This window comes from Neoarius graeffei, chromosome 16 (assembly GCF_027579695.1).
Source record: "Neoarius graeffei isolate fNeoGra1 chromosome 16, fNeoGra1.pri, whole genome shotgun sequence".
Classification (NCBI taxonomy): Eukaryota; Metazoa; Chordata; class Actinopteri; order Siluriformes; family Ariidae; genus Neoarius; species Neoarius graeffei.
Window position 1 is genome coordinate 56,190,292 of NC_083584.1, and position 26,128 is coordinate 56,216,419.

The following is a 26,128-nucleotide window of genomic DNA, read 5'->3' on the forward strand; positions in this document are numbered from 1 at the left end:
GGGCGAGTCCACAGTGACGATGGCAATCGCCCATCACATGAAAAGGGTCGTAGGGAACAAAACGGTTGGCAGCAAGACCGTCATCCCCGCTCTGACCAGAAACGGCAGAAGCGTTCCGACCGTAGCTCTAAATGTAAGGGTAGAGACGACCAACACAGTGACTCAGACCAACCTGGTGAGTTCCACTCAGAGCTGGACTCTTTAAAAGCCCAGTTGGCTGAGATTAAAGAACTGTTACAGGAGACGTCAGACCCCTCAACAGATAAAACACAAGAGCCCAAGAAAAATGACAAAAGACCAGTCACTGGCATGACTAGGCCAGGAACCACGGGTATATCTCGTGAAAGGGGGAGAAGATCCCTCTGAAACAGCAGGCGAGGGTCAGGATGTAGGGCCCCCCCCTGGTGGTGAAGGCAAACACACAAGACGCACCTCTCACGTGCGCTAAAGTCTTCACCACCATTTCTCAGACACACGGCTCTCACAAGGCGACCCAATCCCAACCAAGCCCTGCGACATAAACTTAGTCAACTTCACACAAAACAAAACCCCACTGTCGTTGGATCCCACAAAATATGCACAAAACCGTTGCGACGAGATTAGTGCGACCACTGATCAACCAAGCGCCACGCGAGATCAAATTTCTGATGAACTTCAGTTCATGTCTTTGCACACCGAGCCGATGTCGAGACACCTGACATCGCGACTCCCCCTAGTGCCAAAAAAAATCTCCCTCTATCCATCGACTCAGACACAGACACCCATTTCACCGCTGGTGTAATGGCTGCGCTGTGGAACATGTTAGGCGTCAAGGCGAAATTCCATATCGCGTACCACCCTCAATTCTCTGGTCAGGCTGAACGAGCCATTCAAACCATTGTGAGCATGCTGCGAGAGTATATCACAAACCATGGTAAAATTTGGGACGTGAAACTTCCCTTGGTGCTAAGGGCCATTCGGTCCACCCCTCATTGCGCCACTGAAGTCACACCCTTTGGGATGATGACTGGGCGAGAGTCGGTTCCTCCCCCGCATCTCCTATACAAACCAGAGGCCATGAGCGTCGCGATTGCATACACCGCACATCATGTCGCCGACCTACGACGCCACCTACAGTCAACCTTTACAGGTGCCCAAAAGAATCTCGATTCGAGAGTAGAAGGACACAAAGCCTACTACGCCCGAATCTCAGAGAAGTTCCTACCACCCTGGTCGAGACCTTTCGATCGTGGGAAAACCATTCCCCGTCGCGTATCACATTAGGACATCTAGGCCTAATCAAACGCTTTCATATCGATTTCCACGATAATCGAATCAAACCTTTTGAACAGTCCTCACTCCAAAAGGGGGTGGACGACAGCTAGGCCCATCCTGTCCACCTAGCTTGTACGCATCACTCAACCATAAGCGTACACTAACATTCCCGGTCAGACTTCACCAACCCAATGAAGTAATAACCCTTCGGTATAACATGGTAGATAAAATACTAAAATCAGTTATTACTAGTGTGTATTCATCACAAATACACCTGGCATATAGTCTTGGCAGTGCCATCCTCATTTTTGTGAATCCACAAACTTAGAGATGTGCACCTTCATGAAAGACGTGCACCTTCATGAAAGACATCCACTGGGTCTGCCCAGGCAACCCATACATAACACTACACACCTAGCTAGATAAGATGGTCTGTGTCCCCGACAGCTAGCCGCAGTAGCGCACGCTTTCTAGCCAGACCCCCCACTGCTATCACCTTCCCAGAAGATTAGGTTTGCCAACCCAAACACTAATACTTCTTTCCTTCCTTCATTTCTTCTCTTTTCTTGTTTTTTTATGCATAAGAAATTGAACACTACATGTTTCATGTTCCATGTTTAATTTTTTTGATGTGGTTTTGATCTAGTTAGTTAGATAGTGATTATATGCCCAAAATGCCCATAGTGATTATATGCCCAAAATGCCTCTGTCTCCAACTGTCTTACTGGAACTCACAAGTTTACAGTCTTCACAGGACACCATGGACTGCACAGGACAAGTCTACCTCAAGGACTATGGACACGGCGATGATACGATACGGTGCTCTCAGTGCTACGACTCCGTCATACCCCTGAGACCAAAAGGGGGACTGTAGGTATCATGCCGCCATCTTGTGTCAGAACTACAATTCCCAGTCCGCTTCTGTGTGACCTACGTCACGCGTGGGCGGGATCATCTACGTCATCATACAAGGAAACATAAAACAATGGGACAATGCTTCCATCTTTGTCTCTCACGTCTGGCTTCCGATGAATCTGGATGTATAAAGAGGCGCGCTCTCCACCCAAGAAGACGTCTTCTTTCTTGCAAGATCCATCACTCAGCGCGATTTTGCTTCTTACCCTTGGCAAAGGTAAACTCTAGAGTCGCGCGATCTTTAAACTCAACCTGAGTTACAACCGGTTTACTTGCATTAGAAGTGACGTCACGACTGCAGCCCAGGCAGTTAAAAGTTAAGAAGCGATTGAATCCTTTTTAACTCAAAAGCGCTGTGCATCTTATTCTGATCAGAGACTCTTCCTCACGAACGCTGAGGTTCGGACCAAGAACCCTCTGCTTTCCACAGGAACCACCCAAGTGCTCCGCTGGACCCGAAAGTTTTCTACGCCTCCATCACGAGCGGCTCACGTGCTCCCACGGCGAGGCCCGAGACTACACCGGCGAATAGTTCTTCGTATCTTGCTAAAGGCAGGATTAAGTAAGATTTTGGCATTTGGGCATAATTAGGATAGTCTTAGGAATTTGCTTTTATTTGAAATAGTGTGAATTTAAACCCAGGTTTATCTGTTACACTGTTAGACACACAGCGTGTTGATTTATTTTGTTCTATGTTCTCTCAATTGTTTAATAGATAGGCTGCGCATGCTTCTCTCTCTCTCTCTCTCTCTCTCTCTTATTCTGACTAACACTAATTTCTTTATCATACATTTTGACCTTATCAAGGTTTCAGTGAGTTTGGTAATGTTATGAGTGTGGAATCTTTTTGTTACTGAGAACACGTGCTCACCAGGCCTGACCAGGCCTGATACACTTTAGATAGCTTCCCTTTGTCTTTAGCCACACGTGCTCAGTAGGCCTCACCAGGCCTACCAAACACACTTTAGCTAGGCCATAGGGCCTTTCACAAACACACTAGCAACACAAGGCTAATCTAGGCCTCCACCACGTGTAGTTAGCTACACGAGGCTAAACACAGAGCTAATCCTTTGTTCTGTTTAGATAACATTTCTTTTGTTTAGCTACCAACAAGCTAGGCCTCCACCACGTGTAGTTAGCTACACGAGGCTAAACACATGGTCAAGTCCTACACACACACACACACACACACACACACCTCACTGCTTGTATATATTGATTTATTTTATCTTTTTATCTTTGTATAATAAAGTCATTTATTAAACAAACTGTGTTTATTTGTGAACAACAATATCTGAAGTCCCCAATCTTCTCAAAGAATTCAAAAAGGGTGCGTATGTTATGTAATATGGTAAGTGATCGTAATAATTTGGAAATATACCATAATTTAGCTGTTTGGTAATTTATTATTAAGCACCAGGATTAATGGTATGATTCACTAAATGATTCCCTAAACGATTCATTGAATGATTCACTAAATGATTCACTAAATGATTCACTGAATGAGACTGATTCTATGGTATGATTCAATTCAAACGAGTCAAATTAAACGATTCAATGGGATTGATTCATTTTAATTATTCATTCATTCATTCATTCATTATCTCTAGCCGCTTTATCCTTCTACAGGGTCGCAGGCAAGCTGGAGCCTATCCCAGCTGACTACGGGCGAAAGGCGGGGTACACCCTGGACAAGTCGCCAGGTCATCACAGGGCTGACACATAGACACAGACAACCATTCACACTCACACCTACGGTCAATTTAGAGTCACCAGTTAACCTAACCTGCATGTCTTTGGACTGTGGGGGAAACCGGAGCACCCGGAGGAAACCCACGCGGACACGGGGAGAACATGCAAACTCCACACAGAAAGGCCCTCGCCGGCCCCGGGGCTCGAACCCAGGACCTTCTTGCTGTGAGGCGACAGCGCTAACCACTACACCACCGTGCCGCCCCTACAGAATTTATTTTCACTTTATTTTTAAGATGTAAATAAACTGTTGTATATAAATAAAAAGCACTCTTTTTGCACTGTGCTTCTTTATATCTATATATACACATATACACACGTGTGTGTGTGTGTGTTATCTGTAAATGTTTGTCCACTACTGTAACACTGCCAGATACAAAGAAATTGTAGGCATCTAGGCTCTTATAGGGCCTTCATTTGTGTGTTGGTTGTCCAAAAGATTTGTAGAACGAGATAGTTCACAATCTCAAGGTATTCAATCGCTTGTAATGAGGCTAAATCCTCTGTATAATCAGACTGCTTTAACATATACAGGTCAAAGCCACAAATTTCAACTTTTTCTCCGAATCTTGACTTGGCAGAGGACTCCAGAGAATCATAATATTTTGAGAAAGTCGGAGATGCATCACAGTTATTGTCCACACGAAACAGCATTCTGGATTTATATATCATCCAATGTGGTGGCGGGTGCATACGTTGCACTGTTTTTGTCACGTGGTTGCACACAAAGAAGAGGGGCAGTAATTTTCATGTAGCACTTTATATGAAAGCTACAATTAGAAGGCATGAAGAAATTCAACCTTTATGTTATTTAACTTTATCTTTTAAACAGTAGTAGTTGCTTATACCATATAATGCAAAACATTACTTCATTAATTTAAATTGTCTGAATAGAACCCCAGTAATATTCCAAAATATTAGCAGACAAAATCCATCTTTTAAGTTTCTAATATTAATTTGTAAACTAACTGAATGAAACAGCAGAAATGTTTGAAAATCCCTGCATTAGAGATTTTTTTTTATTTCAGCAATGTTTAGATAAAATATAAATAAATATGTATGATCCAAATTTAAATGAAGGTTATCATCCATGCTATGTAAACAAGAAGACAGAGTCATCTACATCCCCTGCCCTATATACCAACTATATACCACATTTCAAGATATTATTTGTCACAGTTTTCAAGTTCTGCTGCAGGAAACCAACCCTACCTCTTTTAGAGGGACTGAAAATCCGCGATCGCGGAAAACAGATGGAAATCGCTGAATTATCCATCTGAAACGGAATTTATTGTCAGAAATGGAATCTACACATTCTAAGCTTGGGGAGGCTGGGACCTCCCCTGCCCGAGCTACGGGCGTCCAAAGTCGGGCTGGAGCCCGGGATAGAAACGAAACCTAAGTGGAGCCCCGCGGCGCGCCTCAGGGCGAATTACGTCCCGAGGCGCGGAGCTGGCGCACCGTGCCCGCGCTGGTTCTTTGGGGAGAGGGCAGAGGTCTCTGGCTGTCAAGTTTGGGGAAGCTTCTTTAAATATAAACTACATTTCGAGCACAAGAGGCTGGTGCTAGCAACATTCAAACAGCCACAATAAAGCTATGCAGAAGCCTCCCCACCACCAGATACCTGAAACAATAACTTTATATGTTAAAACGTACTTGAAATAATCTTAAACCTAGTTTTCAGTGCCAAAAAAAGCATTTGCGAAAGCATACGAGTTATTAATTGTAGCAAAATCAAAGCTATAAACATCAAATAAAATATAATTTTATTGTAACATATAACAAAGTGGGGGGCGGCACGGTGGTGTAGTGGTTAGCGCTGTCGCCTCACAGCAAGAAGGTTCTGGGTTCGAGCCCCGGGGCCGGCGAGGGCCTTTCTGTGCGGAGTTTGCATGTTCTCCCCGTGTCCGCGTGGGTTTCCTCCGGGTGCTCCGGTTTCCCCCACAGTCCAAAGACATGCAGGTTAGGTTAACTGGTGACTCTAAATTGACCGTAGGTGTGAATGTGAGTGTGAATGGTTGTCTGTGTCTATGTGTCAGCCCTGTGATGACCTGGCGACTTGTCCAGGGTGTACCCCGCCTTTCGCCCGTAGTCAGCTGGGATAGGCTCCAGCTTGCCTGCGACCCTGTAGAAGGATAAAGCGGCTAGAGATAATGAATGAATGAATGAATGAATAACAAAGTGGGCTAAATGTCACAGTTTTTAAGTTTTATTTGTTTTTTTCTAAATTAAATATCAAATTATCTGAAACGGAATTCACTATCCTCCGAAACGGAATTTGCTGTTTTTTGAAACGGAAAATCAGAGGCTCTATTCTTTACACTGACCTCAGCAGCCCGTGGCATAAGCCCACCGGACCTTTGGTCCAGATGAGCTAAAAATTAAAATTTCTCACATTTCTTAGTATCAAAAGGTACATATACATTACTTAATCAACACATAAAAATTAAATTTTTTCAAATTTCTTTGTATGAAAAGGCACATCTACATCACCTTGTTAACATGTATACCAAGTTTCAAATCCGTATCATGAATAGATTTGGATATATGCTCCAGAAATGAACACTGCTCTTAGAAACTAAGTAAAAATCTATTTTCTATGTAAAAATTAAAATTTTTTTTTCAAAAATCCAAAATAGCAAAAGGCACCAGTTCACATGTTGCTTGACATGTATACAAAGCTTCTGAAGATATCTTCAGTAGTTTGAAAGATATGGCCTGGAAACAAAAATGTGACCGGACGAACGGATGGCCGGCCGGCCGGAAGCCATTTCTATATTCCTCCGCCAAACTTCATTTGAGTGGGGGATAACAAATAAAACCTTCCTTACATTGTCTTTCTATCTTTTTGTTGTTCACTTTAGCTAGGTCAAGCAGTAATGGCAGTCAGACAAGATGGCAACTTTCCACAGCTAGTCTACATTTAAAACCAAGTTATTGGTAAACATATGTTATCTGTGGAAGGAACAACAATAATTTTTCAGATAATATGTCAGTGAATATACCAATTCAGCTTAATATAGAAAATAAATTGATGAATTTACTTTTACTATCATAATATGATTCTAGGGCGGCACGGTGGTGTAGTGGTTAGCGCTGTCGCCTCACAGCAAGAAGGTCCTGGGTTCGAGCCTCGGGGCCGGCGAGGGCCTTTCTGTGTGGAGTTTGCATGTTCTCCCCGTGTCCGCATGGGTTTCCTCCGGGTGCTCCGGTTTCCCCCACAGTCCAAAGACATGCAGGTTAGGTTAACTGGTGACTCTAAATTGACCGTAGGTGTGAATGTGAGTGTGAATGGTTGTCTGTGTCTATGTGTCAGCCCTGTGATGACCTGGCGACTTGTCCAGGGTGTACCCCGCCTTTCGCCCGTAGTCAGCTGGGATAGGCTCCAGCTTGCCTGCGACCCTGTAGAAGGATAAAGCGGCTAGAGATAATGAGATGAGATGAATATGATTCTATAGAAATCAGCAGCAGGCTGGGAGTGATCAGTCATCGAATAAAGATTTTCAAATCACAAGTTTTTTAATTAACCAGGAAGATACCAATGTGACACATATTAGGCATGTAAGACAGCTTAAAAAAATTTAAGTGAGGCTTCTGGGGCCTGAGCCCTTCATAACATAAAGCACTAGAAACAACCCCTGCTTGAACATTCTTATTTATCTATTTTCAATATACCTCTACCTGCTTCAAATAGACCAGAAGAACAGAAAACAGAGGAAATTAAAAAAGACAGAGGAAGTTCAGAAAAACTTCACTGAAAAGATTGTTTTCTCAGCTGGCAGTACATCCACCAGAGATGCTAAATGTAACAGAAAGATGAAATTATTAAACAAGCTAAAATTAACTTTAAAAGAAAACCAATCCTTCTCTCACCTTTTTTGTTATATTGGAGTCCTGAAAGGAGCTGTTGCTTGGTATTTCCATGAGCCCCTGGCAAAAGTATCCCCAGAATGGAGGCTACACCATGAGGAGAGAGTACCACATTTTCCTGTGGCTTCTCCTGGACCATTTGAAGGAACACCTGCAGCCCCAGGCCTGAGCCTTGCTTGCCATCAGATGGAGACAGTGACTGAGCCACAGCTCCACCCGACACATGCAATTCCAGCAACACAGGCACCCATAATATAAACATGCACAACCTGGCCAGGGAAGATTTATTCAGAGACCCTGAGAGAGAGAGAGAGAGAGAGAGAGAGAGAGAGAGAGAGAGAGAGAGAGAGAATAGTCAATATATATTTACCAGATATAATACTTATCATATGTTCTTTTGCATGCATTGTAAAAACTTTCTGTATTTTTTTCAATCAAATACTAATGGTCCAATATCATAATATTATCAATGAATTTTAACAGGTATACTGTATATAGCAACCTATCTGGTATTCTGGGAAAATAATCGCAGTATTGGCAGTACCATATCAAGGGACCACATTGTCTAGCTACAGTAATATTTCTGACTATATTGTTTATAATACTGTAAAACATACAGTATGATAAACTTTACCGTAAAACTAAGCATGAAAAGCATTCCCCCATTTTCTTCCCAGTTTGGTCTTGCCAAGTCCCACCAACTAGCTAGAGCTCCCCTATTACACAACTACCACCAACTGGGGAGGTGACTTCCTGTGAGACATTCAGTCAACAGCAACATTTCAAAGTGCTGCTCATTTTGTGTCACAGTGCAGCTTAACATCCATCTGTCCATCCATTATCCATAATCGCTTATTCTGTGCAGGGTCGCGGGCAAGCTGGGGCCTATTCCAGCTGACTATGGGCGAGAGGTGGGGTACACCCTAGTCAAGTCACCAGAATCATCGCAGGGCTGACACATAGAGACAAACAAGGCCGTGGCCTAGAAGAGCATTGCCAGTGGTTCCATGTGCTGGCCTACAGCGAAGTCAGCCGGCCATTTGCATTCGTGCAGCATCTTTGAGATGCCTGCTGACAGTGGTTTCGGGCAGGCGAGTGCGACGTGGAGGACATCATCAACCATGTGACACTGGAGCAGTTTGTCGCCCAACTGCCAAGCAAGACCTCAACGTCAGTCCAGTGTCACCATGCAGTGTTGCTGGAAGAGGCAGTCCGGCTGGCAGAGGACCACCTGATGGTGTTTTCGGGAGCAGGAACTCCTGCAGGCTTCTCTTCCTCCATCTCTCTCACTTTCACTTTCTTCTCCTCCCTCTCGCTCTCCTTGCCCCACAGAAACGGGGGCCAATTCCCTCAAAACCCATTCCCCATACTTGTGTCTGTCCTCATGTTTCTTCTCTCCCTTCTCCTTCTGTGTCTGTGCTGCTGTTAACCCTCCCCCACACACACACAAGTGGAGTCATCCATGCCCATAAGAACCATGAGCGAGCTCGGGCAGGTCTGTCAGGATGGAGGGAAGGTGGGGAATCAGTGCTTCTGAAAGGAGGCAGGGCTACTGATTTGCATTCCTGACGCACCGCAGGCTTCCCTGATCAAGCAGGAGTGTACAGATCGCTGTGAGTATTCAAGGGGATACACATCAAGCTTTGGTGGATTCTGGTTGTCAGCAGACCTCCACGTATCAAAGCCTGATTCAATGCAGGGCACCGGGAAATGCATGATTGGTGAAGGTCAGCTGTGTGCACGGTGACATTCACAGATATCTATCAATGCCCGTCACTATTCAATTCCGGGGAGAAAAGCATAGTGTGGAGGTAGCGGTTAGTCTGAGCCTCATCCATCCATAATGAAACAGTTAGTAGTGGCTGGGTCCTGCAGTAGAATGTTAGGGAGGAATCCTGCCGCAATATTAGCTGGGGAGGCTGTCCCAGGGCCGTCTACATCAGCTCTGCATAATGATTACACAGAGAGGGGGGAGAGCTCGCCTCTCTCTCTGGGGAATTCCTTAGGGAATTTCTCATTGGAGCAGATGCATGATGAGTCTCTGAGACATGCTTTTGACCAAGTGAAAGTAATTGATGGCCAACCCCTCCAACATTGCACTTTCCTTTCCATATTTCTGTATTATTAAGGATAGACTATATCAAGGGCTGCAGGACACTCAAACCAAGAAAGGCATAACACGTTTGTTGATCCCAAAGAGCCGTAAGGAACTTTTATTCCATGCCGCTCATCATAATCCTATGGCTGGGCACTTGGGGCAGGATAAAACACTGAATCATCTCATGGCCCATTTCTATTGGCCAGGGATTCACGCCGATGTCTGCAGGTGGTGTGTGGCTTGTTGTGAATGCCAGCTGGTAAATCCAATGGCCACACCAAAAGCACCATTGCGCCCATTACCGTAAAGGGAAATCCCCTTCAAAAGAATTGACATGGCTCTCATTGGGCTATTAGATCGATCTGCACATGGGTATTGCTTTGTGTTAGTCATAGTGGATTATGCAATGTGATACCCGGAAGCAATGCCTCTTCACAATATCTCAGTGGGCAGTGCTGCGGAGGCACTCTTCCGCATTATTTCCTGAGTCAAGATTCTGAAAGAAATCCTGACTGATCAAGGCACTACATTTATGTCACATACATTACATGAATTGTACGAATTATTGGAGATTAAATCGATACGTATTCGCATTTATCATCCACAAATGGATAGGCTGGTTGAATGATTTAACCAAACACTTAAAAACATGATTCGTAAGTTCACGGGGACGCTAAAAACTGGGATAAGTAGCTATACCCTCTGTTGTTTGCAGTGCATGAGGTCCCACAAACCTCCATCGGGTTTTCCCTGTTCAAATTGCTATATGGGTGCAAGCCCCATGGTGTCTTAGATATTAGAGAAATTTGGGAAAAGGGGCCTTCTCAAATCAAAAGTGAAATTCAATATGTTCTTGACCTGAGAGCAAAACTCCATGCACTGAGTCACATAACCCAGGAGAATTTGCTACAGGCCCAAGAACGTCAATCTTACCTGTACAACAGAGGGACATGGCTAAGTGAATTTTCACCAGCAGATAAAGTGCTCATTTTACTGCCCACTTCAAGCTCAAAATTACTTGCCAAGTGGCAAGAGCCCTTTGAGCTCACACGGCAAATTAGAGAGGTCGACTTTGAGGTCAAGCATCCAGATAGAGGTGACATGTCAAATTTACCACCTCAGTCTTCTGAAACCTTGGAGAGAGAAGATTCCTGTGGCTCTGGTGATGGTAGTTCTGGAGCGGGCAGAGCTGGGACCGGAGGTAAGTCTAAAAAGTGCGATCCAGTGACCACCTCTCCACAGAGAGCACAGATTATTAGGTTGCAGGAGGAATTCTGTGATGTGTTCTCACCCCTCCCTGGTCACACAGACCTCATAGAACATCACATTGAGACTCCCCCAGGTGGGGGGGTGCGCAGCCGCCCATATTGGCTCCCCAAGCACAAGAAAAATGTGGTTCAGGACGAACTCCAGGCTATGCTTAAAATGGAGGTAATTGAGGAGTTGCACAGCAACTGGAGCAGCCTGGTGGTCTTGTTTCCCAAGACCAACAGTTCAGTGTGGTTCTGTGTGGACTGTAGGAAAATCAACACGGTGTCTAAATTTGATTAAATTTGCTCGATCGGTTAGGTGCAGCTCACTTTTACTCAACACTGGATTTAACAAAGGGATATTGGCAGATCCCCTTGAATCCAGTATCCCGCAAAAAAAAGGGCCTTTTCCACTCCATTTGGCTTATACCAATTTGTCACCCTTCCTTTCCTATTCTGCCATAGCTGGTCCCAAGCCCAGTTGAGAAATGAGGACGGTTGGGCATGAGACCAGTAACCTCACTCTGTAAAACAACTTATACTACAGAATTCACAAGAAACTTAACCACACATTCTAATCGGCATAGACAAGACGGAGCATCTGAACAGATGCATATGATGAAACCAGACCAAAGCTGGAAGGACGTTCAGATCCTGATCTCCTGCCATTTCAATGCCAAAACAAATACTAAAATTGCTACCTAAGAACTTCATACCAGTGTGGACGCCTATGGCAGGTGCTTCATGAAATGAAACAATATAGTCTTGGAATCCTGGGCATCAGTGAAATGAGATGGACAAACAGTGGAAAGATGACTCGTGAGGATCTCACAATCTGCTACTCAGGGCAGGAAAGGAATCATATAAATGGTGTAGGTATTCTACTCAAAAGAGATGCTGCAAAGGCACTTATTGGATGGAAACTGATTAATGACCATATCATCACTGCTCAACTCCTCACAAGGCACATTAAGATTATTATTATTCAAGCTTATGCTCTAACTGGGAATGCTGATGAAGAAGACAAAGAACAGTTTTATGACCAACTACAAGACACGATCAACAATGTCCCACAACATGACCCCTCTTCTCTTCACCCTGTACACCGCGGACTTCTGCTACAACTCGGAGCTGTGTCACATTCAGAAGTTTGCCGATGACACAGCCATCATTGGGTGTATCAGTGACGACAGAGAGGAGGAGTATAGGAGCCTGGTGAGGGACTTTGCTGTGTGGTGCAACAGGAACCATCTGTAGCTCAACCCCTCGAAGACTAAGGAGCTGGTCATTGACTTTGAGAGGTCCAGACCAAGGTCACGACCAGTTCTGATCGAAGGAGTCGAGGTGGAGGCTGTGGATTCCTACAAGTACCTCAGGCTGTGGCTGGACAGCAAGCTGGACTGGACTTGCAACACCAAACACTTATACAGGAAGGGACAGAGCAGGCTATACTTCCTTAGGAGGCTGTGGTCCTTTAACATCTGCAGGAAACTCCTGTGGATGTTCTATCAGTCTGTGGTCGCCAGTGTCCTGTTTTATACCATGGTGTGCTGGGGGGGCAGCACATCCAAGAAGGACACATCCAGGCTGGACAAACTGATCAGGTGGGCTGGCTCTGTGGTCGGCATGAAGCTGGACTCTCTGGTGACGGTGGCAGAGAAGAGGTCTATGGACAAACTATTGAACATCATGGACGATGCCAGTCACCCTCTGCACGCCGTCATCAGCAACCAGAGGAGTCTGTTCAGTGACAGAATGCTTCTTCCCAAGTGCAGGACGAACAGACTCAAAAACCCCTTTGTCCCTCATGCCATCAGACTGTACAACTCCTCTCTGGGGGGGAAGGAGGGGTAACAGGACGACAGAGGATGGGAAGGAGCAGTAGCCTAGCCTAACAATAAGCAATACCGGACAATGTGCAATATAATATGCAATATAAAGTGCAATATCTCTCCTGCCGCCCCCCCTTCCCCCCCTTTTTTAAATTTTTCTTCCTCCTCCCTCCCCCTTCCTCTCTTCCCCATATCTTATTCTTTTTATATTTGTATATTTAAATACTTAATTTATTTTAATTTATCTAGAAGTTTTCCTCTATTTCTTTTCTCTGTTTATCTGTAATGATGCTGCTGGAATCTTAATTTCCCTGAGGGAACCCTCCCAAAGGGATCAGTAAAGTTTTATCTAATCTAATCTATCTGATATCAATGTTAATGGGTGACTTTAATGCCCAAATTGATGCAAATACAGAAAATTTCTATGCTACTGTGGGTCTCCATGGGTCCTCACCTCTTACTAGCGATAATGGAGAGAGGTTCCTGCTTTCCTGCAATATGAATAGTCTTTATATTGGGCATACCTACTTTAAGCACAAAAATATCCACAAAAAGACATGGAGATCTCCAGATCAAGTGACACAAAACGAGACTGACTATCTCATATTGGGCATAAAAAAGCAATGGTGTTCCTCTCTACAAGATGTGAGAGTTTTCAGAGGGCCAGATTGTGGCTCTGACCATGATTTGTTCATCAGAAAAGTATGACTGAAGTTCAAAAAGCTCACAATAACCCTCCCTCTAAGACACTTTGATACTGCCAAATTAAAGGCTAGAGATACTGCCTTAAAGTTCAAGTTTTATTAGTCACATATAATTACAAGTAATTACAGTGAAATTCTTATGTACTTTAGGTCGTTGCGAGTGTAAAAGTATATAGATAAGATAAATTAAAAACTATAGAAATAAAGGGGAAGGGGGAAGAAAAAGAAAAAACCTATATTCATGAGTGGAAGCATGGCAGAGATGTGATGATTGTGCGGTTACGAGTCCTTAGAGTCCAAAGTGCAGTAGTGCACCTTATCATTGTGAACAGTTCAACAGTCTGATGGCCTGAGGGAAGAAGCTCCTCCTCATTCTCTCAGTGTTGGCCTTCAGCTGTTGGTAGCGTCTCCCTGAAGGCAGCAGGGAGAACAGTCTATTATTTGGGTGGCTGGGGTCACTGGCGATCTTCCTGGCTCTGTCCCTGCAGCGGTTGGAATAAATGTCCTGTAGGTTAGGGAGGGTGGTCCTGATGATTCTCTCAGCAGAGCGAACCACCCTCCTGAGAGCCAGCTGATCCCTCCTGGTGGTGCTTCCCATCCAGTTAGTGACGCTCCCACCCAGGACACTCTCAATAGTGCAGGAGTAAAAGTTCCTTAGTACCTTGAGTGGGAGTCTGAAGTCCTTCAGTCTCCTTCAGAAGCAGAGGTGCTGGCGGCCTTTCTTAACCAGACTGTTGGTACGACAGGACCAAGAGAGGTCCTGTGAGATGTGGACACCCAGGTATTTGAAATTGTCCACTCTCTCTACCTGGGCCCCGTTGATGCAGATGGGTTAGAGGTCCCTCTGCTGCCTCCTACTGAAGTCCACTATCAGCTCCTTCGTTGTGCTGGTGTTGAGTGTGAGGTTGTTCTCCTCACTCCAGTCCGCGAGATATTTAATCTTGGTCCGGTAGGCAGACTCATCATTATTGGAGATGAGGCCCACTACAATTGTATCATCAGCAAACTTAATGATGGTGTTGGAGTCTGAAGTGGCCATACAGTCATGAGTGTACAGGGAGTATCAGGTGGAGTTAGCGGTTTGCCTCTCTGCAAGTTACAGATGATTTAGACGAGAATTGGGAATTCTTCCAAAGTGCAGTTAAAGAAGCAACTAATAGTGTTATTGGAAGAAGGCATGGATCACTTAATGAACAGTGGATCTCAGAAAAAACTTGAAAGTTAATTGACAGAAGAAAAGAATTGAAATCAAAACGAGATCAGGGTAATGCTCTGGAAGTTGCCCAATATTTAGATCCTCAATACTGTGTGCTAGCAGGGTTCTAACTAGGCCTTTTCAGCGTATCAGGCCAATATTCAATGTTTCCTTACCGCTACGCCCACAATATTGCCGAGACACCTGTAAAAGTTGCTGCTACACTAATTCTTTGTGTGCAAGTGACGTCATGCTTGATATCCCAACCCGGAAGTCCGTCATGTTGGATGATATACAACCAGGAACCAGCGCTTCACATATGAGCTGCTGCAATGCATCGTGATTTTCTTTTGATTTATTTGCCTTTGAAGAAAGACAATGCCCAATTTGTGTGTGGGATATACTTGCAGTAATAATGCTACTCGTGACAAAGAGAAATGGTGCCTCAGAATTCCCAAAATAATTCAAAACGGCGACAAAAACAGATGAAGAACTGTCCAGAGAATGCCATGCGCTGTCATTAAAAGCATACATTGGAAGGACTTAACTGAGGAAAAAGCTAATTACACCTGCATGTGTGGTGATCACTTTATATCTGGTAAGAGTTCATTGCTAATTAAAGCTATTTTGTGCTGATTAAATTGAACTTTTGAGCTTTACCACAAACACTCTGCCTAACACCTTGCAGGAGCACCGGCAATCCTACGCAATAAAACATCTAGATTGGGCACCAACACTCAAATTAGGACATGAGAAAATCAAGACGAAAACTCATCTCGCAGTCTTAAGAAGCAACAGGATAAATGAATGATCTGTCAAGAAAGCCAGATTAGAAGCAGCAAAAACCTTAGCAAGTTTGGATACACAAGGAGAACAATGTAGGTCAACTTTGCCAGGTGAGATATTAGCAATGCCGTTCCAGTAACCCAGTAACTTCATTTTACTTTTTTTTCTTTCATTTTTTATTAAGTCTTTATTTAACCAGGTTAGTCCCAATGAGATCAAGGATCTCTTTTAAGCACTTTTTATTTTACAGATGTACCAGAGTCAAATGAAATTGTGCCTGAAACCGTCCCAGCAGAGACACATACTAAAACTGGTTGCCAGATGGAATTCACTGGGTTACGAATATCTCAAATGGAGCAGTGTAATAGAGATATGACTTGTGAATTGGTGGAACTTAAGAAAAAATATTGGAAGCTGATTTAACTTGATAAGATTGCCAAAGTATGCTGTGCCTTGTGTAATTTATCTCTATTCATTGTTCCTTTTGATTAGAGTGATTTTACTTTTATGAAAAGAAAATAGAATTAGCATAATCATATTAATTGCTTAGTGACAATTTATTGCAGGGTTTTAGCCTGTCTGTACACTATTTTGTAAAAGATCTTTATTATTTGAAATGTAAAGGTTTGTTGGGTGAATAATATAAAAACAAGAATTAGTAGAATATCAAAATATGTTCATAAAATATACTACTTATGTATGTCCTTGCATTCTGGATTTGTATATCATCCAACATGGTGGCGGGTGCATACATCACAGTGTTTTGGTCACGTGGTTGTACACGAAGAAAAGACTTGCCAATCTTGAAAATGTGGTCTTTTGTTTAATTTTCTCTTGTTATCCCCACGTGGTGGCGACGGCGCTCTGCCATGTGAAGGTTCTACATTCAGACATACTCCACTCCCCATCCACATGAGCACCCAGTGCATAACTGCATGAGTAGTTCCGTGTGGAGATTGTCACTTATCATGCTAGCCCGGTTTACCTCCTTCCTTATGCTGTATTCGTGGTAAAGTGGCATCCATGTTCAGAGGCTCTTACGTGCCATGCACGTAATACGTGCCGGTCCCCAAGTTAGATCTGGATAGTCATGTATTGTAATTGAATGGCTGAAGCTGAAAATAAAGCTGACATCTGGTGAAGATCAACTGCTTGTTTTATTCTTACTCCATAAATGTCACCAATATAGTTGAATATTAAATATAATAAGTCTTCAATCAAAAACAAGCACAGTAACTTTTGGCAAAAAAATATCTCATTAATATTATCAAAAAAGAGTGACTTTCAGGGAGGCCTGCAAATGCCAGGAAATGCAATAGAATGCATCTCTGAGCATGTAGAACCCATGAGCTTTCGGGGGTCTAAGGTGGCCCCCGAACCCCCAGCCATTATGACTGGTGCCACTACGCTGATATTTTGGTCTAGTTAGAACCCTGGCTAGACAGGTACATAAAGAAGAACTGTAGGAAAGACAAGAAGCAGTGGACTGAAAAAAGTGTAGAAAAGCTGAAGATGCTGTGTCACATAACTCACATTCACTGTTTAGGATTCAGGCCTTTCAATTACATGAAACCTGCGACAGATAACGTCGTAAGCACCCAAATTAAGGTCAAGCGCCCAAAATATGCTACCAAAAGTAAAAAAAAAAATTTAAATGTTGATTAAATAAACTTGGCTGCATAAAATCCAATGTCTTGACTTTCTTCTTTAAAAACACAGAAATTAGCGAGAATTAGCATGTATTTCTCGTAATTGATGCGAAATCCGCACCATTTCCATGTTGTTCCGGGTTCGTCGAACTACCCGTAAGCCTCGCGCAGAGCACGAATTCTCCATCAACGGCGATCGGCACACCATGATTTCGTGGAGGAGCGAGACTCGCGTACCAATGACCACAGCGGGATTTCCACCTTATGTAAATCTTCTTTCCTCTTCTTTTATATTGTTTTATGGTGGTTGGCAAACAGCTTTTAGGTGCATTACCGCCACCTTCCAGACTGGAGTGTGAACCAGAATGCTTACTACCCGACTGTGCTAAATTCTCCTAATAATTCCTGTATCATTTAAAAACCAAAAAATAGCCCTATATCCCACATTATCTGACCTCAACTGCAATATCTCTCTGATACCTAGTTTCATATGATTTAAATCAGGTAAAAGACTGAATAAAAGAGAGCTGTTCAGGACACAACTGTGTGTATTTAAGATACAGCTTGCATCTTAAATCCACACAGTTGTATAAGTGTGGGTGGAATCAGTGACTTGGAGCTTGCTCCTCTTGTTGATGATGGTCTTAGACACTGACCTTTCGTTTAAACTAAGATCTTTTTCCGGACTACATGCTGTGAATTGCGCTGCCAGTTCTTGTGATGTGACCGAAAACCCTTTTGTGTCACAGGTCTGCTACAGGTTCGTCTCTTTGACGACAACAGTGCAGAACTTGCTTTTTTGTTCACAGGCTCCTTTCCTCCAGGCTCTCCTCAGGCCCCAACACATCTTTTAAATACTAACTAACTACATTCTAATTATTTTTGTCATGTATATCAAGAGGGATTAATGCTGTAGATATTTTGCAATAAAAGTAAAATAACATTCATAGATTTCTTTATTTATTCATAACTTTGTAGCTAAAAAAGCAGCAGCATGTTTAAAGGGCTGATGACACGAACATGACTCTATGCAATTTCTTAAATAAACTATACAACATGGCAAACGTTAGATTTCTGTTATAATTACGTGAAAAGAAGCTGTTGTTACGCGAATATCCAACTTTTAATTGCACAGCGCAAGAAAACTGGGTCCGTGGCTCGCAGCCATGTTGTGACGTCAGCGGAAGAACATGCTGCGGTTCACTGGCTGTTCTACTCTGGTTCTACTCAATGGAAATGGCGCATGAAAACGCCGGTGAACTCTCTAGTGCTAGCTCTTCCTCTTCTGGGAGTCTAGAATTGTGTTGATCTCTTCCGAATTGAATCTATGATAGCCTACCCTCTTTACCCTTTGCCTCTCGTTGCTAGGTGGCAGTTACATGAAAGCCGCAAGCTTTCACAAGCAAATACATGACTGATATCACGCCGACTTTATGATTACATTTATGATTATCATGTAGAATCTATAGCTCTACGTACCTTTATCTTATGTCGTTTCACAACACATGTTCTGACAGGAGGACTGTCTTTGGATCCGGCGTAGCTACTAGTAGACCCCCTCCGGAATACTGGCAGTGTTGCCAGATTGGGAGGTTTCCCGCCTGGTTGAGCGGTTTCAAGTGCATTTTGGTGGGTTTTGAACATATTTTGGGCTGGAAAACTTCAGCAGTATCTGGCAACACATACTGCTGACGTTTTCCAGCCCAAAATATGTTCAAAACCCACCAAAATGCACTTGAAACCGCTCAACCAGGCGGGAAACCTCCCAATCTGGCAACACTGTGTAGGCGCTGGCGCTGATGGTAGTAACACACGTTTGTGATGAACTGCACACCCAAGAGATTCTTTTAAGCTGGGAAGGGTGTCAAAACAATCCAAATTGAAGTGTTCAGAGCACAGGACGGATGTTGGTGAGGGCTCCCACTTGTCACGAGTGCGCCTGACTTGCTTCACCCACTTCGCATGCAGCTCGGGATCTCTGGGAAACTTGAATAAACTTACCCCATCCTTGTGGGTTTTGGAGCAAAAGTCGGCAACACAATGCGAAGGCATAATAAAATATATATATATATATATATATATATATATATATATATATATATATATATATATATAAATAATGTATAATAATGTATAATAATGTATAATAATGTATAATAATAATAATAATAATGACAAACTGAACACCTGTCGCATCAACAACAAACTGGTAAGTTAGGAGGAAGGTTCTTTCGCTGACGTCATATAGCTCCTCCTCCTCTTTCGTCTCCTGGGTGCTGCAGCCCCGTCAAATTTGCCCAAATAGCCGCGTTTTTATCATAACTTGTAAAATAGGCGCCTTCGTGAATTAATATATGGATCATCGGGAATTACTTTTTATGTTATAAAACATCGCCAAAGATGTCAAAAACGTGTCATCAGCACTTTAAACACAGAGCACTGGGAAAACTTTCCACATGCAGAAAAGCCCAAATTACCCTTTATCACGACAGAAAAAGCCCAAATTACCCTTTATCACGACAGAAAAAGCCCAAATTCAGAAATACAGGATGTAGCCCAAATTATGTAATTTACAGGCCTGGGATTGTATGTGATCTAAGTCAAACTAGAGGAAATGCTGATGTCCCTGTGAAGTCCAAAACTGGTACAACACTGCAGACTGAAGATGAACAAGATAAGAGATGGGTTGAGCATTTTACAGAGGTTGTTAACCAACCTGACCCCACATCACTCTTTGAGCTTGATGTCGAGGTGCACAACATAGATGAAAACCCTAACTTTTCCACCAGTGAAATCACCATCAAAGAGATTAAACAGTTACAGCATTTAAGAGCAATAAAGCACCAGGAGTTGATCCAGGGTGTCTACAGGTTTGTCCAAGTTAAATTTAAGACTTTTTAAGACTTTTTCATACCATGTTCCAAAAAAAATTAAGACCAAATCTAAAGTCCCGCAAAAACGTACTCTTTTGAAAAAAAAAAAAAAACTGTATAATTTAATGTAACTTATTGTTCTTGTAAACATTCACCAGAAAACACTATTCTAGTAGAAGTACTTCATTTCTTTTCCTTGACAGGCATTCACACACTCAGAACACAACATAAGGATCGGATAAACTTGTAACTATGTGACAATCAGAATGCAGTCACAACGTTTGAATCCAATGTAACAATGTGAAAATGTGAATGAAGTCACACACACAGAATCCAATGCAACAGTTTTTTTTTAAATTATTATTTTCTCTGCTTGTAAGCAGAATTGTTCAATTCCATCTTTGGTCAAACAACAATGCAGAAAACAACAGTTAAACAATGTGAATGCACATACACCTGAAACTCCGGCTCGCTCACTTGAAAGGTATGCTCACTTGCACTTCTTAAAACACTTGGAACGATACCCACAAACAAACAATACTATTCTCTCACATGCACGCAATAGAATATATTCTCTCTCTCTCTCTCTCTCTCTCACACACACACACACACACAATATTCTCTTACATCTCGCAGATCTATCCTCTTCTCCACGACCGTTAGTGGTGGCAGCGATGAAGTCGGATATTTGAGGCTGATGCTCGCGGCCTTTAGCAAAAGCAACGTGCTTGGCGTTCTTCATATAAGAGTCCACCGCTCTTATCCCCATTGTGCCCAACTTAAAAGTCTTACAGCATGCTACACAGTATGCCTCGTTGGCATCTTTGGGTACAGCTTTCAGCCACCACGAGTATTCTGCATCTTGCAGCCAGTTATCATTAAATTTACATTTACCCATTGTGGCTCGGACTACCCTCCATCAACAGATCAGGCACTGAGTGGTTGTCAAGCACGCGTGTGTCTAGCAACCGGTGGATTCGGAGCCTGCGCGGTATAATTGTGAGCATCAAAAACGATTAAACTTTTTCCCCATCCAAAGTGTACCACATTTTAACGATATGACTGAGTAAAATCTCCATAAATTTAAGATTGAAAATTTAAGACCACAGGGTTTGAAATTTAAGACAATTTACCTGTAAGACTTTTTAATGGCCTTATTTTAGGAAAATTAAATTTAAGACTTTTGCTGCGTTCATGTGCTATGGGAAGATGATATTTTCCAGTTGGGAAGTGGTATTTATCAGTGTGTTGTGTTCACATGCTTTTGTTGTTGTTGACAAATTAAAGATGGTGGACCAGATTCAGAATCAGGCCTGTTATTTGGCCAAAACAATTATAGATTGCCTTGTTCATCAGCTGCAGCAGGAATATGAGTTATCAAAAGTCAAAAGGTAAATAATGCTGAATATTTCCTGATCATGACAAGTAGAGATTTTCTTAACACATTGAATGCCACGCAGTTTTTGGAAATTTGGCTGTAGCCACAATGAGTGTAGCCAGTATCTAGATCATTGTTGGCGTTCTTTGGACAGCCACAGAATATTTTGTATTAGGCTATAATATACATATTATAATAATATAATATACATAACATGACTCGTTTAAAAGGTGAGAGTCAGCTTTCCGTAGGTGAAAACCACTTCTTTCTTGGTTCATAAGCTAGTCTTGTACCGCTCGCCGCCATGTTGAAAAGGTTAAAGTTCATCTCATTTCGGCAACTCGTGTATCAAAATTTTCTACGAGTTGCCCAGTGGAAAATACCACAAGAGGGGGTGTTCATGTGTGCTTTCCATGTCGGCGTTTGGCATTTACCATAATTCCCATAGCACATGAACGCACCATTTTTAAGACTTTTTAAGGACCCGCGGCCACCCTGTGATCTCATTCCAGCAGAGCTGTTAAAGTACGATGGAGACTCTTTGATCAACAAACTCAAAGTAATGTTCAACCATGTTTGGGATAAAAGAAAAATACCGGTTGAGTGGTCATGTAGCATGATTGTAAAGCTACTGAAAAAGGAAGGCCTGAGTAATTGTAATAACTGGCATGGTATCACGTACTTACCAAAAGTTGGAAAAGTGTTTTGCAGAATTCTACTTAGCCAAGCAGTGTCAAGAGCTTCAGATAATGTCTAGAGGTGGAAAACACCTGAGAGAACGTCCAAAAAAGACATGGAGAGCCACATTTAAAGAAAATCTCAACAGATGTAACATTCAATGGAGTTCAATAGAGTCTCTTGCAGTCGACAGAGGAAGATGGAGAGAATTTGTGGCCCTTTGCCAATCCCAGGGCTTGAGGAACTAACTAACTCACTTTTGGGTGGTTTGGGGCCCCAGTGACATTTCAGCATCTCATGGACTGAATTCTCCATCCCCACAATGAGTATGCGGCAGCCTATCTAGATGACAATCACTGATTGGGAGTGGCATCTAAAACATTTCATGGCAGTCCTGAGGTCACTGAGGTGCGCTGGGCTCACAGCAAACCCGAAAAAGTGTGCAACTGGACAGGTGGAAGTACAGTATCTGGGCTTCCACCTGGGTCATGGGCAGGTGCATGCCCAAATTGTTAAGACTGCAACAATTGCAGCCTGCCCAAGACCTAAGACCATAAAGGGGATGAGGTAGTTCCTGGGGCTGGCCGGCTACTATAGGTGGTTCATGCCTAACTTTTCGAACATCACCAGCCTGCTGACTAACCTCACTAAAAAGAGGGCGCCAGATCTGGTACAGTAGACGAAGACATGCAAACAGGTTTTTGCTCAGGTACAAGCGGTTTTGTGTGCGGGCCCGCTGTTGTATTCTTCTGACTCTTCTCTCCCTTTTGTTTTGCAGACCGACATGTCAGATAGAAGGCTGGGAGCTGTTTTGTCCCAGGTGGTGGAGAGGGAGGCGCGCCCAGTGCTGTATATCAGCCGCAAGCTCTCCATGCAGAAGTCAAAGTGCAGCACCGTGGAAAAGGAGTGTCTGGCAATCAAGTGGGCAGTCCTCACTCTCCAGTACTACCTGCTTGGATGCCCATTCACCCTCTGTTCTGACCATGCCCCACTTCAGTGGCTTCACCACATGAAGGATGCTAACATGTGGATCACTCGTTATCTGGCTCTTCGGCCCTTTAAATTCGAGCTGGTCCACAGGCTGGGGGCGCAGATGGTGGCAGTGGATTACCTCTCCTGCCAGGGAAGGGAGTCAGCTGCAGGCCAGAGAGCTCCCCAGCTTGAGTTGGGTGGTGGGGGTATGTGGCAGTGAGAGTGAGGTCAGGGGTCGGCTGTGAGTGCCAAGGAGTCAGGTTGAACCAGTAGGTAACGTGTGATGAGGTGCACCTGTGTCTAGTTACTGGCTGTACAACCCGGATTCCAAAAAAGTTGGGACAAAGTACAAATTGTAAATAAAAATGGAATGCAATAATTTACAAATCTCAAAAACTGATATTGTATTCACAATAGAACATAGACAACATATCAAATGTCAAAAGTGAGACATTTTGAAATTTCATGCCAAATATTGGCTCATTTGAAATTTCATGACAGCAACACATCTCAAAAAAGTTGGGACAGGGGCAATAAGAGGCTGGAAAAGTTAAAGGTACAAAAAAGGAACAGCTGGAGAACCAAATTGCAACTCATTAGGTCAATTGGCAATTGGTCATTAACATGACTGGGTATAAAAAGAGCATCTTGGAGTGGCAGCGGCTCTCAAAAGTAAAGATGGGAAGAGGATCACCAATCCCCCTAATTCTGCACCGACAAATAGTGGAGCAATATCAGAAAGGAGTTCGACAGTGTAAAATTGCAGAGTTTGAACATATCATCATCATCATCTACAGTGCATAATATCATCAAAAGATTCAGAGAATCTGGAAGAATCTCTGTGCGTAAGGGTCAAGGCCGGAAAACCATACTGGGTGCCCGTGATCTTCGGGCCCTTAGACGGCACTGCATCATACAGGCATGCTTCTGTATCGGAAATCACAAAATGGGCTCAGGAATATTTCCAGAGAACATTATCTGTGAACACAATTCACCGTGCCATCCACCGTTGCCAGCTAAAACTCTATAGTTCAAAAAAGAAGCCGTATCTAAACATGATCCAGAAGCGCACACGCCTTCTCTGGGCCAAGGCTCATTTAAAATGGACTGTGGCAAAGTGGAAAACTGTTCTGTGGTCAGATGAATCAAAATTTGAAGTTCTTTATGGAAATCAGGGACGCCGTGTCATTCGGACTAAAGAGGAGAAGGACGACCCAAGTTTTTATCAGCGCTCAGTTCAGAAGCCTGCATCTCTGATGGTATGGGGTTGCATTAGTACGTGTGGCATGGGCAGCTTACACATCTGGAAAGACACCATCAATGCTGAAAGGTATATCCAGGTTCTAGAGCAACATATGCTCCCATCCAGATGACATCTCTTTCAGGGAAGACCTTGCATTTTCCAACATGACAATGCCAAACCACATACTGCATCAATTACAGCATCATGGCTATGTAGAAGAAGGGTCCGGGTACTGAACTGGCCAGCCTGCAGTCCAGATCTTTCGCCCATAGAAAACATTTGGCGCATCATAAAATGGAAGATACGAGAAAAAAGACCTAAGACAGTTGAGCAACTAGAATCCTACATTAGACAAGAATGGGTTAACATTCCTATCCCTAAACTTGAGCAATTTGTCTCCTCAGTCCCCAGATGTTTACAGACTGTTGTAAAGAGAAAAGGGGATGTCTCACAGTGGTAAACATGGCCTTGTCCCAACTTTTTTGAGATGTGTTGTTGTCATGAAATTTAAAATCACCTAATTTTTCTCTTTAAATGATACATTTTCTCAGTTTAAACATTTGATATGTCATCTATGTTCTATTCTGAATAAAATATGGAATTTTGAAACTTCCACATCATTGCATTCCGTTTTTATTTACAATTTGTACTTTGTCCCAACTTTTTTGGAATCGGGGTTGTATATTAATGTGTGTCACTGTGTCTTTCAGACAGACAGGAACGAGAGAGAGAGCTGTGTGACCCCATTGCGTGCATGTGTATCTGATATTCATCCACTGAAGTTGACAAGGACCATGACTTCACTGGTTGGCTATATGTCTTCTGAGATGACTAATGAGTCCGATTTGTGCTCTGAACTGTTTGCCGCATATTCTGCACCTTGAGCCAGTGGGTGGCTGAGTGGAAGTGGTGGCTACTCTTGCTTTCCACACTACCCATTTCCTTTGAGCCATGGCTCTGCGATGCTGTTCAGCTGACTTGACGCCTCTGCTGATCAGGCTGCATCATGATGGTCGGTTTTCCCAGCAAGATCTTCCCAGCTCAGGACAGGAATGTTTAAGGAACAGTCCACCGTACTTCCATAATGAAATATGCTCTTATCTGAATTGAGACGAGCTGCTCCGTACCTCTCCGAGCTTTGCGCGACCTCCCAGTCAGTCAGACGCAGTCAGACGCGCTGTCACTCCTGTTAGCAATGTAGCTAGGCTCAGTATGGCCAATGGTATTTTTTGGGGCTGTAGTTAGATGCGACCAAACTCTTCCACGTTTTTCCTGTTTACATAGGTTTATATGACCAGTGACATGAAACAAGTTCAGTTACACAAATTGAAACGTAGCGATTTTCTATGCTATGGAAAGTCCGCACTATAATGACAGGCGTACTAACACCTTCTGCGCGCTTCGGCAGCGCATTGATACGGAGCTCAGATATCAATGCGCTGTCGAAGCGCGCAGAAGGTGTTAGTACGCCTGTCATTATAGTGCGGACTTTCCATAGCATAGAAAATCGCTACATTTCAATTTGTGTAACTGAACTTGTTTCATGTCACTGGTCATATAAACCTATGTAAACAGGAAAAACGTGGAAGAGTTTGGTCGCATCTAACTACAGCCTCCAAAAATACCATTGGCCATATTGAGCCTAGCTACATTGCTAACAGGAGTGACAGCGCGTCTGA

The 26,128-nt window shown here is 43.3% G+C and overlaps 1 protein-coding gene across 1 annotated transcript in view; it reads right to left on the reverse strand.

The window, feature by feature from the left end:
• serpine2 (serpin peptidase inhibitor, clade E (nexin, plasminogen activator inhibitor type 1), member 2) overlaps positions 1–26,128 on the reverse strand; it is a 62,561-nt gene that overhangs the window by 23,892 nt on the left and 12,541 nt on the right. Inside the window, exon 2 of the mRNA XM_060943218.1 lies at positions 7,795–8,088. Within this exon, the coding sequence (XP_060799201.1) occupies positions 7,795–8,088 (294 nt within the window). The remainder of the gene's footprint in view (positions 1–7,794; positions 8,089–26,128) is intronic.